We start from the raw sequence: 11,796 nt of genomic DNA, 5'->3' as shown, positions 1-11,796 counted from the left end.
TAAAGTTTGTCTTTGATATTTTTAAATTTTGTAAAATGTCAAGATGTGTGCCTATTTGGGTGCGCCCTTTAATCTAAAGGTCTTTCATTTTTCTTTAACTCTGGAAAACATGTCTCCATTATTGCTTCAAATATCCCCCACTCCCCATTTTTATTTCCTCTTTTTCTAGGACAGCAATCAACCAGGTATTAGGTTTTTTGCTTCTGTCACCATAATTCTTACTTTTAAATTTTTTTCTCATTCTAAGAACATTTCTCTCTTTTATAGGCATGTTTCATTTATGTTAATATATTGGTCCTTCTGTTCTACTGCCCCTGCTTCTGTAATCCAGTTTATTTCTATTCAATTTGGCAATGTTCTGGAGAAAGGAGAGCCCATCCACATACACCCAGCCCCATCCCAAGCCCCGGGACATCACTAATCTCTTCCCCATCTCTATGTTATTTCATGAATGTTGTATAAATGGAATCTTGCTATAGGTATCCTTTCTATGATTGCATTTCCTCACTCAGTATAACCTACTGCTGAATCAGTAGTTTGTTCCTTTTTATTTCTGAGATCAGCTTTTTCATTTCCACAATTGAAAAAATCCCTGTTGCCTGTTGTTAGTAATTTTTAGTTTGATTCCATTATTGTCAGAGCACATGTCCTGTATGACTTCAATTCTTTGACATTTGTTGAGGCTTGTTGTATGGCCCACGAAATACTCTATCTTGGAATATGTTCCATGTTGACTTTAACAGGATATGTATTCTGCTCTAGGTGGGTGGAGTGTTCCATAAATGAACAGGAGTCTGGTCTGTTGATGGTGTTCTCCTTGCTAAAGGTCTCTCTGGTTGTCCTGTAACTGCTAAGGGTAGAAGCTGAAGTCAATTATAATTGTGGGTTTATATCTTTCTCCTTTCAGTTCTAGTAGTTTTTGCATTATATATTTGAAAGACCATGGTCTGGGGCATACATATTTGAGATTACTATATATCATTCTAATGAATTGATCCTCTTATTATTATGTCTCTTCCCTTTGAAATTTTCCTTAGAAAATTCCCTTGGAAATTTCCTTTGCAATTGTCTACTTGCTCTGATATTAATATAATCATTCTGCTTTTAAAAAGAAATGTTTACCCCTCAGCAATGTATTTCAGTCAGTCTGCCTGTTCTGTTCCCCACTCTGGTGAATTCTTTCACACACAGCCCCCTACCCCCTGCATCTCTGGTCTGTGCCCCAGCTCTTGTATGCATAAATAAATAAATCTTAAAAAAAATAAAAAGAAATGTTTAAATGATATATCTTTCCCCCCATTAATTTTTAGTCTACCTATGTCATTATATTTGAAGTGACCTTCAGCATAAAGTAGGCAACATAGAGTTGGGTTACTTTTTAAATTCACTTTACCGGTCTGTCTTCAAATTGCTGTGCTTAGGCCATTAACATTTATTAGGGCTTAAGTCTGTCATTTTATTGCTTGTTCCCTCTTTTACGCCTTATTGTTGGAATTCCACCTATTGTTTTTTGGGTTTTTTTTTTGAGTATATCACTAAGTTTTCTTAGTGGCTACTCTAGACATCACCAGATGTGCAACTTATCAGCCTACTAGTATCCATGTTTTACCTCATCCAATGCCGTGTAGAAGATTTGTACCCTTCTCATTTTTCTTTTTTTTTTTTTTTTAAGATTTATTTATTTATACGAGCACTGGGCACAGTCAAGAAGTGCGGGAGGGTGAGAGAATTTACCAGAGTCAAAGCGGAGAGCAGAGCAAGCAGACTGATGAAGTACACTGCTGAGGGGAGCAGCGGGCGTGGCAGTAGAGGTCTGCACACCATGTGGGACCCTTGCCGGTGGCCAGGGATCGAACCAGCACTGCAGAGGCTGCCGGCAGCTTCGCAGCCCAGCGCTCAACCATGCACCACCAGGGGAGGCCCCCCTCTTCGCATTTTTCAAAAACAATTATTATGAATATTTCCTCTATACACACTGAGTACCACCTCAGGGTTATGTTTGCTTCAACCATTAATTAGATATGATTAAAAATACTCATGAGGTGGGCCTCCCTGGTGGCACAGTGGTTGAGCGATGGGCTGCTAAGCTGCCCGCAGCCTCTGCAACGCCAGGTCGATCCCTGGCCACCGGCAAGGGTCCCACATGGTGTGCAGACCTCTACTGCCACACCCGCTGCTCCCCTCAGCAGTGTGCTTCGGTCCTTCTGCCTGTTCTGTTCCCTGCTCTGGCTCTGGTGAATTCTCTCACCCTCCTGCACTCCTGACTGTACCCATTGCTTGTATAAATAAATAAATTCTTTTAAAAAATTAAAAAAATAAAAATACTCATGAGGAGAAAGATGGTTAGTTATATTTGCCTCTATTTTTACACTTGTGTTGTTCCTAACTTTCTGAAGGTAGCAGCTTTATTCTGTTACAGTTTTCTGTTTAGAGAGTGTCCTTTAGCCATTACTCAAGGGTAAATCTGTTAACAAAACTGTGAGTCTGCCTTCACATGAGAATTTTTTTTCCTTCTCTACCCCCAAAGGATACTTTGCTGGGAGAGGATTCAGTTGATAGTTCTCTTCTTTCAATACTCAAAAAAAAAAAAAAAATTCCTCCAGTCTCTGACTTTATATGAAAAGTCTGCTGTCATCTAAATTAGTATTCCTCTCTAGGCAATGCACTGTGCTATTTTTATTTTTAATAGTTTTCCCTCTGTCTTTAGTTTTGAGGAATTTCATTAAGTGTCTTGGTGTGGGTTTTTAGAGAGCTTCTTCTATTTAGGGCTCGGTTTGCTTTTTGTACCTGGACATTTGTGTCTTTCACCAAATTTAGGAAGTCTTCAGCCATTATTCCTTTAAATATTTTTCCAGTCCCACTCTCTTCCTTGTTCTGGGACTCTGGTGGCTTGAACTGCTGTCCCCTAGGCCTTTGAGGTTCTGTTCACTTTTTTCTGTCTATTTTCTCTCTGTAGCTTTGAGAAGTTCTACTCCTCTTTGAGTTCCCTGATTTTCTACTGTCACTTCCCCTCTACTGTTGATGAACAGTGACGAACATGATGTTATTTTGGTTATTGTATTTTTCGGTTCTTAAATTTTCACTTGGTTCTTTTTATAACTTCCATTTCTATGCTGGATTTTCTATTTTTCCATTAGTTTCAAAAGAATTTACATTTTAAAGCATCTTTATGATTGCTTTAAAATCCTTGCCAGATAAATCCAAATTTGATTCATCTTGGAATTTGTGACAGTGATCTTTTCACATTCAAATGAGGGTTTTCCTGGTTCCAGACAAGTGATTTTTGAATGTATACTGGGGATTCTGGGTAAGAAACACCTAGTGTTATTTAAATCTTTCATTTTAGCAGGAAGTTACCCTGTTTAGGTTTTTGCATGTTGGTTCCAGCCTACTTTTGCAGGCTGTAGCTCCAGTGAGTTTTTCTTTCCTAGCCTCATGAGGCCCTCCTGGTCTGTTTTGCTCTCCTGGTGCATCTGGGGCTGTCACTCAATCCCTGTCCATGCTGCCTGAAGGGTCATAAGGCATGTCTGAGTGCTGCCTGTTGTCAGTACTGCTACTTGGTCAGGAAAGGACAGCACCTCCTGGTCCTGGATTTCCTTGAGTCAGAGGTGGTAGGACAGAAGATACTGCGTTCCCCTGATGCTGCCTCTGCAGGGAAGACTACCCACCTGTGCCACAGTAGTCACATGCCATGGCCAAGTTGGCCTGTAGGGCTCTTGTGCTTTTGTGGTAGGCAGACTGTGGGGTGGGGGCAGAGTACCCCCCTAGTTCTCTGTAGGGCCACCTCTTTTTCATGCTTTTAAGCAGAGGTAGGTGACTTATCTTGCAGTGTTTCTTGCCTATGCTGTTATGACTTTGTTAACACTGTTAAGTAGCGCTCAAGTTGTTGGATGTTTCAACAGAAGACCACAGGTGAAGTGGAATAGAGATGCTTACTACTCATAAGTCTTGCAGGATGTGTACCCACATGGGAGGTCAAGGAAGGGGTAGGTAGAATGCACACAGGGCCAGACACAAGCCTTTATCTGTGGGTGAATGTTTAGGGTCCCCAGGCTAAAGTTGGATGGGTCAATTCAAACCAAAAGGGGGGGGGGGTTGATAAGCTTCACAAGGGTCTTATCTAAGGGGTCAGCTGTGGGCAGGAGGGGACACTGGGGAAATCATATCAGGAACTTACATTTTCTTGTGACTCCACAGGCTGTTATGTAGGGCATGCACTCAAGAGTGAGGTTAGTGTCAGTTCAAGGCTCTGGAGATCAACTGGCCCCACAAAATGGGTAACTGAAGCAGAAGCATTAGAGAATAGCTTGGCCACTCTCCACATCCCACCTGCAGTTTGGGTTGCAGGCCTCTTGACATTTATTCTGGAAATATGTGAGAAAATGAAAATGCAGGGAATTACCACACTACCAAGGCCCACATGGTCCCTAACTAGTCTCTCTTCTTCCTTCTAGCTCAGTCTTTCCCCTGCTGCCTGTTGAACTCTTTGCAAAGAATTTATTGAGAGGGTAGGAGGAGGAAAAAGTGAGTTTGCACCAACTTTTCCTAGAGCAGGAAGTTGCACTATCCTAATCTCAGTGCTCATTATTTCTCATCTTGACCATGGCCCTGGCCTTCAGAATGGCCTCACCCACTTTCCACCATGACTCACTCTGACCTGCTCTTCAACAATAGCTAAAGTTGTCTTTTAAAAATGCAACTCCAATGGTGCCAGCTCTCCCACCTTAAAATCCTTCCTTGGTCCCTGTTGTTCAGAGATACCGCCCCCCACTCTAGTCTGGCCCCACCCACTTCCCCCATTCTTCTCCTTGCTCCCTGGACTGCAGCCACAGAGAGTTTGTCTTGTTACCAGGAACAGCATCCGGCCCCTCCCTGTATTAGCTTCCTCTGGCTACCTAAACAAAGCAGCACAGACTGGGCAGATTAAACAACAGAAATTCACTCTCTCACAGTTCTGGAGGCCTGAAATCCAAGATCACACTGTTAGCAGGATGGTTTCTTTTGAGGCTGTCAGAGCTAGAATGCTCCACGCCTCTCCTTGGGCTGCAGACGGCCATCCTCATATTCACACCGGTTCTCCCGTGTACCCTCTCTCCAAACTTCCCTTTTATAAGGACACCACTCATACTGGATAGGAGACACCCTGATGTAGGTAATGACTACATTACCTCTGTAAAGGTGCTATCTCTAAATAAGGTCACATTCTGAGATCCTGGGGGGGGGTGGTAGGACTTCAATACCTGAACTCTAAGGGGACACAATTCCACCTTTATCACTCTCGTCACAGGCCCTTTGCAAATGCTATTACTCCTTTTGTGCCTCATTTCATCTCATCAACTGTTTTTATTTTAAAGATTTATTTATTTATGCATACAAGAGTTGGGGTGCAGGCCAGAGATAGGGTGGGGAGAAGATTCACCAGAGAGACAGAGTGGGGAGCAGAACAGGCAGATGTACTGAAATACACTGCTGAGGGGAGCAGTGGGTGAGGCAGGAAAGGTCTGTTGCACCATGTGGGTCAGCTCCCTGGCTGGGGATATAATTCATGCTGCAGTGGCTGAAGATATCTTCAGAATTCTGTGTCTTAAGCCCTTGCACCCCCAGGAAGGCCCCTCACCTCATCAACTGTTACTTATTATTCTCATTCCATGCAACATCATTTCCTCGGGAAGCTTACCTGTCTAGATCCAGTTCCTTTGCCATGCATTCCCTCAAGACTGTTGCAACTGTACACTTAATAACACATTCATTTCATTAACAGTCCTATCCCGTCTCATGAGACTGTAAGCCTTATGACAGCAGGGACTAACCAGCATTTGCACGTGGTCCTATTCCAGGCGCTTTAGAGAGCCTCTTGAAGGGAAGAATGGATGGGAGGGGGTGGTTATCATGTATACTCATAAAACACAACAATCGTCTATTACCACCACCACTTCACCAAACAAATAAAGTTTGATATCTAAAACCAAGGACATTTCACGTTTTGAAAACTCATTGGGTGCACTGACATAGACAGGAACTGCCCGATTGACCATATTTGGGGACCCCGATTGCACAGTGGACCCCGGTTGCACAGTGAGTTCTATCCAACTCGTGGTCTAGCCTAACCTTCCACAGGCTTTAAAGAGTAGCTTTTCCGGGTCCCTTTCTGGGGCAGGCCCCGCATCCCTGCTAACGGCCCAGGGTCAGCTGTTCTGGACAGACCTCTGTATGCCAGGACCACAGTGCTGACCTCGTGCGCAGAACCGGCTCGAATGACGTCGCAGCGCAGGGACGTGAGCCTGCAAAGAGGGGTCACCCACCCCCTCTCCTATCCCTTCGGCCCGGGGCCTCAGGGGGCCGGGCCTGGGGCTAACCCGCGCGGGACCTTCCCAGAACGCCTCCGTTCTAGCAAGAACAGTTACCCGCGACCCCGCCCGAGGAGAGCAAGCAACTCCTCCCGCCCCGCCGCGGCGTCCCACCTTTTACGCGCACTTCGCCCCGCCCACTTGCCCCGCCCCGTTGCGTCAACCAACCGACGCCCCCATCAAGGATCCAATAAAGTTGTACTCCGAGCCGGCCGGAAGGCGAGCCGTAATTCGCGTCGCGGCGTCGTAAAAGTGCCGGTTTCCCCTAGCGACGGGCAACGCGGGGAACATGGCGGCGCTGGTGGCGGCTGAGGCCGCAGCATCCGCGGCGCCCCCCGGCCCAGCCGAAGTGGCTGAGACGGCCGAGGCGGCGGAGCTGAGCCGTGCGTTGAGTCGCCTGCTGCCCGGGCTGGAGGCCGACAGCAAGCTGAGCCGGCGGCGCGCACTAGAGGCGCTACAGCGCGCACTGGAGTCGGCGGGGCCCGAGGCGCCCGAAACCGACCCTGCCGCGGCGGCAGCCGCCTTCCAGGGTCCGTGGGCGCGCCTGCTGCTGCCGCGCCTGCTGCGCTGCCTGACCGACCCGGCTGAGGGCTGCCGCGCGCTGGCCGCTCACCTGCTGAGCCTAGGCTTGAGCCGCGCCGCGCGGCCCCGCGACGCCCTGCCGCGTCTGGTGCCGGCGCTCGCTGCTCGCCTAGCGGGGCCGGAGCCCACGCGTCGCCAGCCGCCAGAGCCTTGCGAGGAACTGCGCCTGGCTCTCGTGGAGCTGCTCGGCTTGGCTGTGCGCCTGGGCGGCCCTGCGCTTGCACCCCACCTGGACGACGCAGTGCGTGTGCTGCGCTGCACGCTGCTGGACCCCTTCGCCGCCGTGCGCCGCGAGAGTTGCGAGTGCGCAGCCAGTCTGGCGCGCGCCACGCCAGGTAATCTAGTGCTGGGAAGTGGCTAGAGGCGGGTGGAGGAGCCAAGGCTTGGGGGCTATGGTCGCTTCCTGGATCCCTGCAGACCCCACAGAAAGTGTTTCTAAGTGGATCTGGCATGGTGGTGTTCTGATAATGCCCTTCGCCAGGGTGAACACACTTTCAGAAACACCTCTCCAACTTTTTCACCTCTTTTCATCTCCATTTCTCTGCGGAATCCACCGGTTTTCTCAGACCACTGTCCTCCAAGTGGAAGGAGGCCTGTACTCTCTTGAATTCATTTAGTCCACTCTCCCCCATTTTAATAACAGATCTGACCAAGTTGCATTTTCTGCAGAATCTTGCCCGAGTTACTCCTCTTTGCTGTCTCAGATGGCTAAAGGTTTGTGGTCGCTGGAGAGTTCCCTTTGAGGAATAAGCTTTGCAAATCTGAGGGGGGTAGAAGTGGATCCAGGAACAAGTCCTGGTGGAGGCATACGTTTAGCATTAAATGCAACTGGAAGGCAGTAGAAGGTGTTAAGGGCAGTGATAGGCTCATCTTCAGGTTTTTAAAGATCCTTCTGGTGCTCTGTAGAGAACAGATTACAGAGGTGGCAAGAGTGGAAATGAGGAAACCAGGAGGGACTCATAACATCCGTGTTTAGATGATGCTGGGTTAGACTTGGGGGTTGGGTTTCTAATAGAGATGGAGGGAAATGAATGGTTAGTTATGTTAAGGTAGAGCTGGCAGGATTTCCTGTTGTACTGGGTGAGAGAGGAGGGAGGCGAAAGTTTGGGGGGAGGGCAATACAGGTCTTAGGATAATGTTGAGGTTTCCATTTGGGGTCATTCCATTTTGGGTTGAGTTTGGATTTAGATAGTGCAAGCTCTGGCAGAGCTTAGAAAAGAGGCTAGGGTTGAAAAAAGCTATGTGAAATTACAAGCTTTTAATGCACTTCTTATCCACCTTAACCACCTCTCTGCCTGGTCTATGCATCAGCCAGATGGAGTCTTTCATGTGCCTTCCAGCCTTTGTGTGTCCCCTCACAAGACTGAATTCTGGAAGAGCATGACTGTGCCTCCGTATAACCCACACATATAGCATGGAGCCTACCACCTAGTGGGTGCTCACTGACTGTTGAGTCAACTGTTTCTTCTACTGAAGCATCAGCTTATCCAACATCATTCATTCTCCCTGCCCACTCCCAGGTGAGGGACCTCTCCTGAAGTTCCGTATCACACCAGGTAGTAGATCAAGATCTATCTTGATCTGAGGAGACCTGAGAGGTAAAAGAACTCACTTAAAGTGAGTTGAAATAGCCATGCAGTTATGTCCCAGGCACTAGCAGACCTGAGCCAGAGCTCCAAAACTAGCTATTGAGCTTCGCTGTCATGAAGACCCTTGTTCAGACTTTCTATGAGGACCTTACAAATAGGAAGTGGAGACTAAGTCTAGAGCAATGATGCCCTGCTTCGGAAGTCTTTCTGGGTACCTGATTCCACACTGCTGGATGTGGGGTCTTACATAGCAACCTCTGGGCCAATTTCTCTCGCTTGTTAGTGTCCCTCCCTGCAGGCTCTCTGTGTTACTGTCAACAGCTCCAGACCTTCTTATAGCTCCTGTGTTTAGCTGCAGTGTTACCAAGTCCCCAGCCTTTTTCCTTTGGTCCCTATTGCCTCAAGTCCTCCAAGACCTATAGGTGCTATTTGTACTCATCCTGAGCTCTGCCAGTGCTGGGGCACAAAGCCAGGCTTGGCAACCCTGAACCCTGTGCTTCCTGTTTCTGATTCCTTGGGTGGGCAGAAGAGAGAAGCACAAAGGTTGCTGGCTCGGCCCCCAGGGACTCCAAGAACAGGGTCCAAGAGAGGACCCCCAGGGAGGACCCCTGGTAATGGGTGGCCTCCCCATCCCACAGATCACTTCCACATGCAGTCGGAGTCTCTGATCAGCCCCCTGATGCAGACCATATCCCATCAGCACTGGAAGGTTCGGGTGGCTGTCATCGAGGCCACAGGCACAGTGATCCAATTTGGCAACGGGAAGTCTGTGGATGATGTGCTTTCTCACTTTGCTCAGCGGCTCTTTGATGACGTCCCTCAGGTAAGGTAGTTTCTCCTCTGGCGGTGGCTTCTCTCTACCATGTGACATTGTTAACTCACTCTTTTATTGTCCCTCCATCTTTCTGCTCTGAATGTGAGCCTGCTACCCAATAGCATAGAAACCAAAAACCATGCCACCAGCTTTTGAAAAAACAACTAGTTTATCACTTTTCCTTGGCAGGAGACTAGAAGTCTCTTAAATCAGTCTCCTTAGGGATGGGGTTTTGCACAGTATTTATAGAGTTGAGTTAAAGTATTACACAAATGCAATTTGGTAGAGTCTGACTGGTTGCTTCATCTTGAATAATGGTGTAATGATTTTGGGTTTAGAATTGCAACAAAACCAAGCTTGCTACTAAATATTGTACATTTAGCCATGAGCCAGGGCAGCTTTGTCCCTTCTTTCATGGCTGTTTTGCTGTTCAAGCAATGACAAATCACCTAGAGGGCAGTGAACACTCTTCTGGGCCTGAAACACAATTTGTTGACTTATGAAAAATTTGTTTTCTCATAAAATAGGTAGGGATAGTTTGTCCCATTGTTTCATTCTTGCAAGCCTGCCTTGCTGTTATAACAAGAAAAACAGAGCACCATGATCGCCACAGACTCAAGTGCATCACAAGATACTCCTCTCTCACATCTTCAGGAAATGAGGGAAAAGCCGAGTTGTTTGGATATAGTCGTTACCCTTAATTCCAGAAAATATGGAAGAGGACCTCCTCTTTGGAAAACATCTCCACTGCCTTTTCTGCAGTTTGCAGACCCATCTTTCACATGCAGGTCGATCTGGCCCCGGGGGAGGAGGAAGATGTAACAGGGTTGGGTTTGTGTGGGATAATCCATTCTGGTGGGCCTTGGGACCCACTGAGGCAGACAGAGCACAGATGGATTACTGACTTCTATAAGCAGAAGCCAGCTTGGAGGGCATGTTGTGGATCTGAGCTCATGGTTGGCTTATAAAACTTCACAAACCTTAACACGGGAAGGGACTTGCAGTGGGCTCTCTTCTACAGGGAGGAAAGGGATGAAGGAGGAGCAAGTCTTCTTGGTCAGGTAGGGTAGGAGGAGTAGTGGTCTCTGACAGAGTCCTCCAGAGTGGTTAGAAGATGTCCCTGCCCTGAGGCCATTCACACCTGCAGCATTGTGGGTGTGGTGGTCTGGCCCCTGCTGTTCTGATGGGGAAAGTGTTAGCCACATGCATGGAGCCCTTGGCCTGTCCACACCCCAGCTCCTTCAGTTCTCCCAGGAACCTGTCCTGTCAGTACTTTCACTTACCCTGAGACTTGAAGGCAACTTAATGTGCTCAAGGTCGCCCAGATGGAGCCAGCCTCCCGGCCAGGCCTATACCACTAGCAAACGCCTTCTGAGCACATGCACTAGGTTTCCTCTATGTTGCTTTGTTTATTTTGTGTTATGTTTTAAAGCAATTTAATTGAGATGTAATTCACATACCATATGAGTCACCACATTAAAAAGTATTCAACTCAATGTTTTTGATATATTTCATTATTAATTGAACATTGGTTTACCAAAACATATGCAGCCAGCTTTGCCATTTTTTACCAGCTTTGCCATTTACCAGCTTTGCCATTTTTAAGTGTACAAGTTCAGAGGCATTAAGTACATTTACATTGTTACGCAACCATCACTACCATCCAAAATATTTTATCATCACAAACAGAAACTATAATCATTAAGCAGTAACTCTTACTTCCTCTTCCCCGACTTCTGATAACCTCTCATCTTTCAGCCTCTAGAAATTTGTTGGTACTAGGTTTTTCATAGAAGTGGAACCAAATGTGGTGTGGCCTCTTTGATTGAGCCTGTGTTTGGGGTTCATCTATGCCATCAAATGTTTCAGTGCTTCATTTCTTTTGAAGATTGAATGGTATTCCGTGTGTCTGTGGATGGACTACATTTTGCTTATCCATTCATCTGCCAGTGGACAATTGCAAAGGAAATTTCCAAGGGAATTTTCTAAGGAAAATTTCAAAGGGAAGAGACATAATAATAAGAGGATCAATTCATTAGAATGATATATAGTAATCTCAAATATGTACGCCCCAAACCATGGTCTTTCAAATATATAATGCAAAAACTACTAGAACTGAAAGGAGAAAGATAGAAACCCACAATTATAATTGAGGACTTCAGCTTCTACCCTTAGCAGTTACAGGACAACCAGAGAGACCTTTAGCAAGGAGAACACCATCAGCAGACCAGACTCCTGTTCATTTATGGGACACTCCACCCACCTAGAGCGGACTACACATCCTGTTAAAGTCAACATGGAACATATTCCAAGATAGAGTATTTCGTGGGCCATACAACAAGCCTCAACAAATGTCAAAGAATTGAAGTCATACAGGACATGTGCTCTGACAATAATGGAATCAAACTAAAAATTACTAACAACAGGCAACAGGGATTTTTTCAATTGTGGAAATGAAAAAGCT

General features: G+C 46.6%; 1 protein-coding gene and 1 long non-coding RNA gene across 2 annotated transcripts in view; one reads left to right on the top strand and one right to left on the bottom strand.

The window, feature by feature from the left end:
* Positions 1-300: 300 nt before the first annotated feature.
* LOC129145512 (uncharacterized) lies at positions 301-6,355 on the bottom strand. Its single transcript, XR_008551193.1, has 3 exons — positions 5,678-6,355; positions 4,178-4,364; positions 301-850 (listed from the first exon to the last, which is right to left on the bottom strand). It is a non-coding gene; the product is annotated as an uncharacterized LOC129145512 (long non-coding RNA).
* A 281-nt stretch (positions 6,356-6,636) lies between these two features.
* DNAAF5 (dynein axonemal assembly factor 5) overlaps positions 6,637-11,796 on the top strand; it is a 39,222-nt gene continuing 34,062 nt past the window's right edge. The window contains exons 1-2 of the mRNA XM_037506747.2: positions 6,637-7,264; positions 9,157-9,341. Of these exons, the coding sequence (XP_037362644.1) occupies positions 6,637-7,264; positions 9,157-9,341 (813 nt within the window). The remainder of the gene's footprint in view (positions 7,265-9,156; positions 9,342-11,796) is intronic.

Source organism: Talpa occidentalis, unplaced genomic scaffold (assembly GCF_014898055.3).
Source record: "Talpa occidentalis isolate TD23 unplaced genomic scaffold, MPIMG_talOcc4v2.1 talOcc4.12, whole genome shotgun sequence".
In the NCBI taxonomy this organism is placed as follows: Eukaryota; Metazoa; Chordata; class Mammalia; order Eulipotyphla; family Talpidae; genus Talpa; species Talpa occidentalis.
Note: the sequence above shows the minus strand (reverse complement) of the source record. Positions and strands in the feature narration are given on the sequence as shown.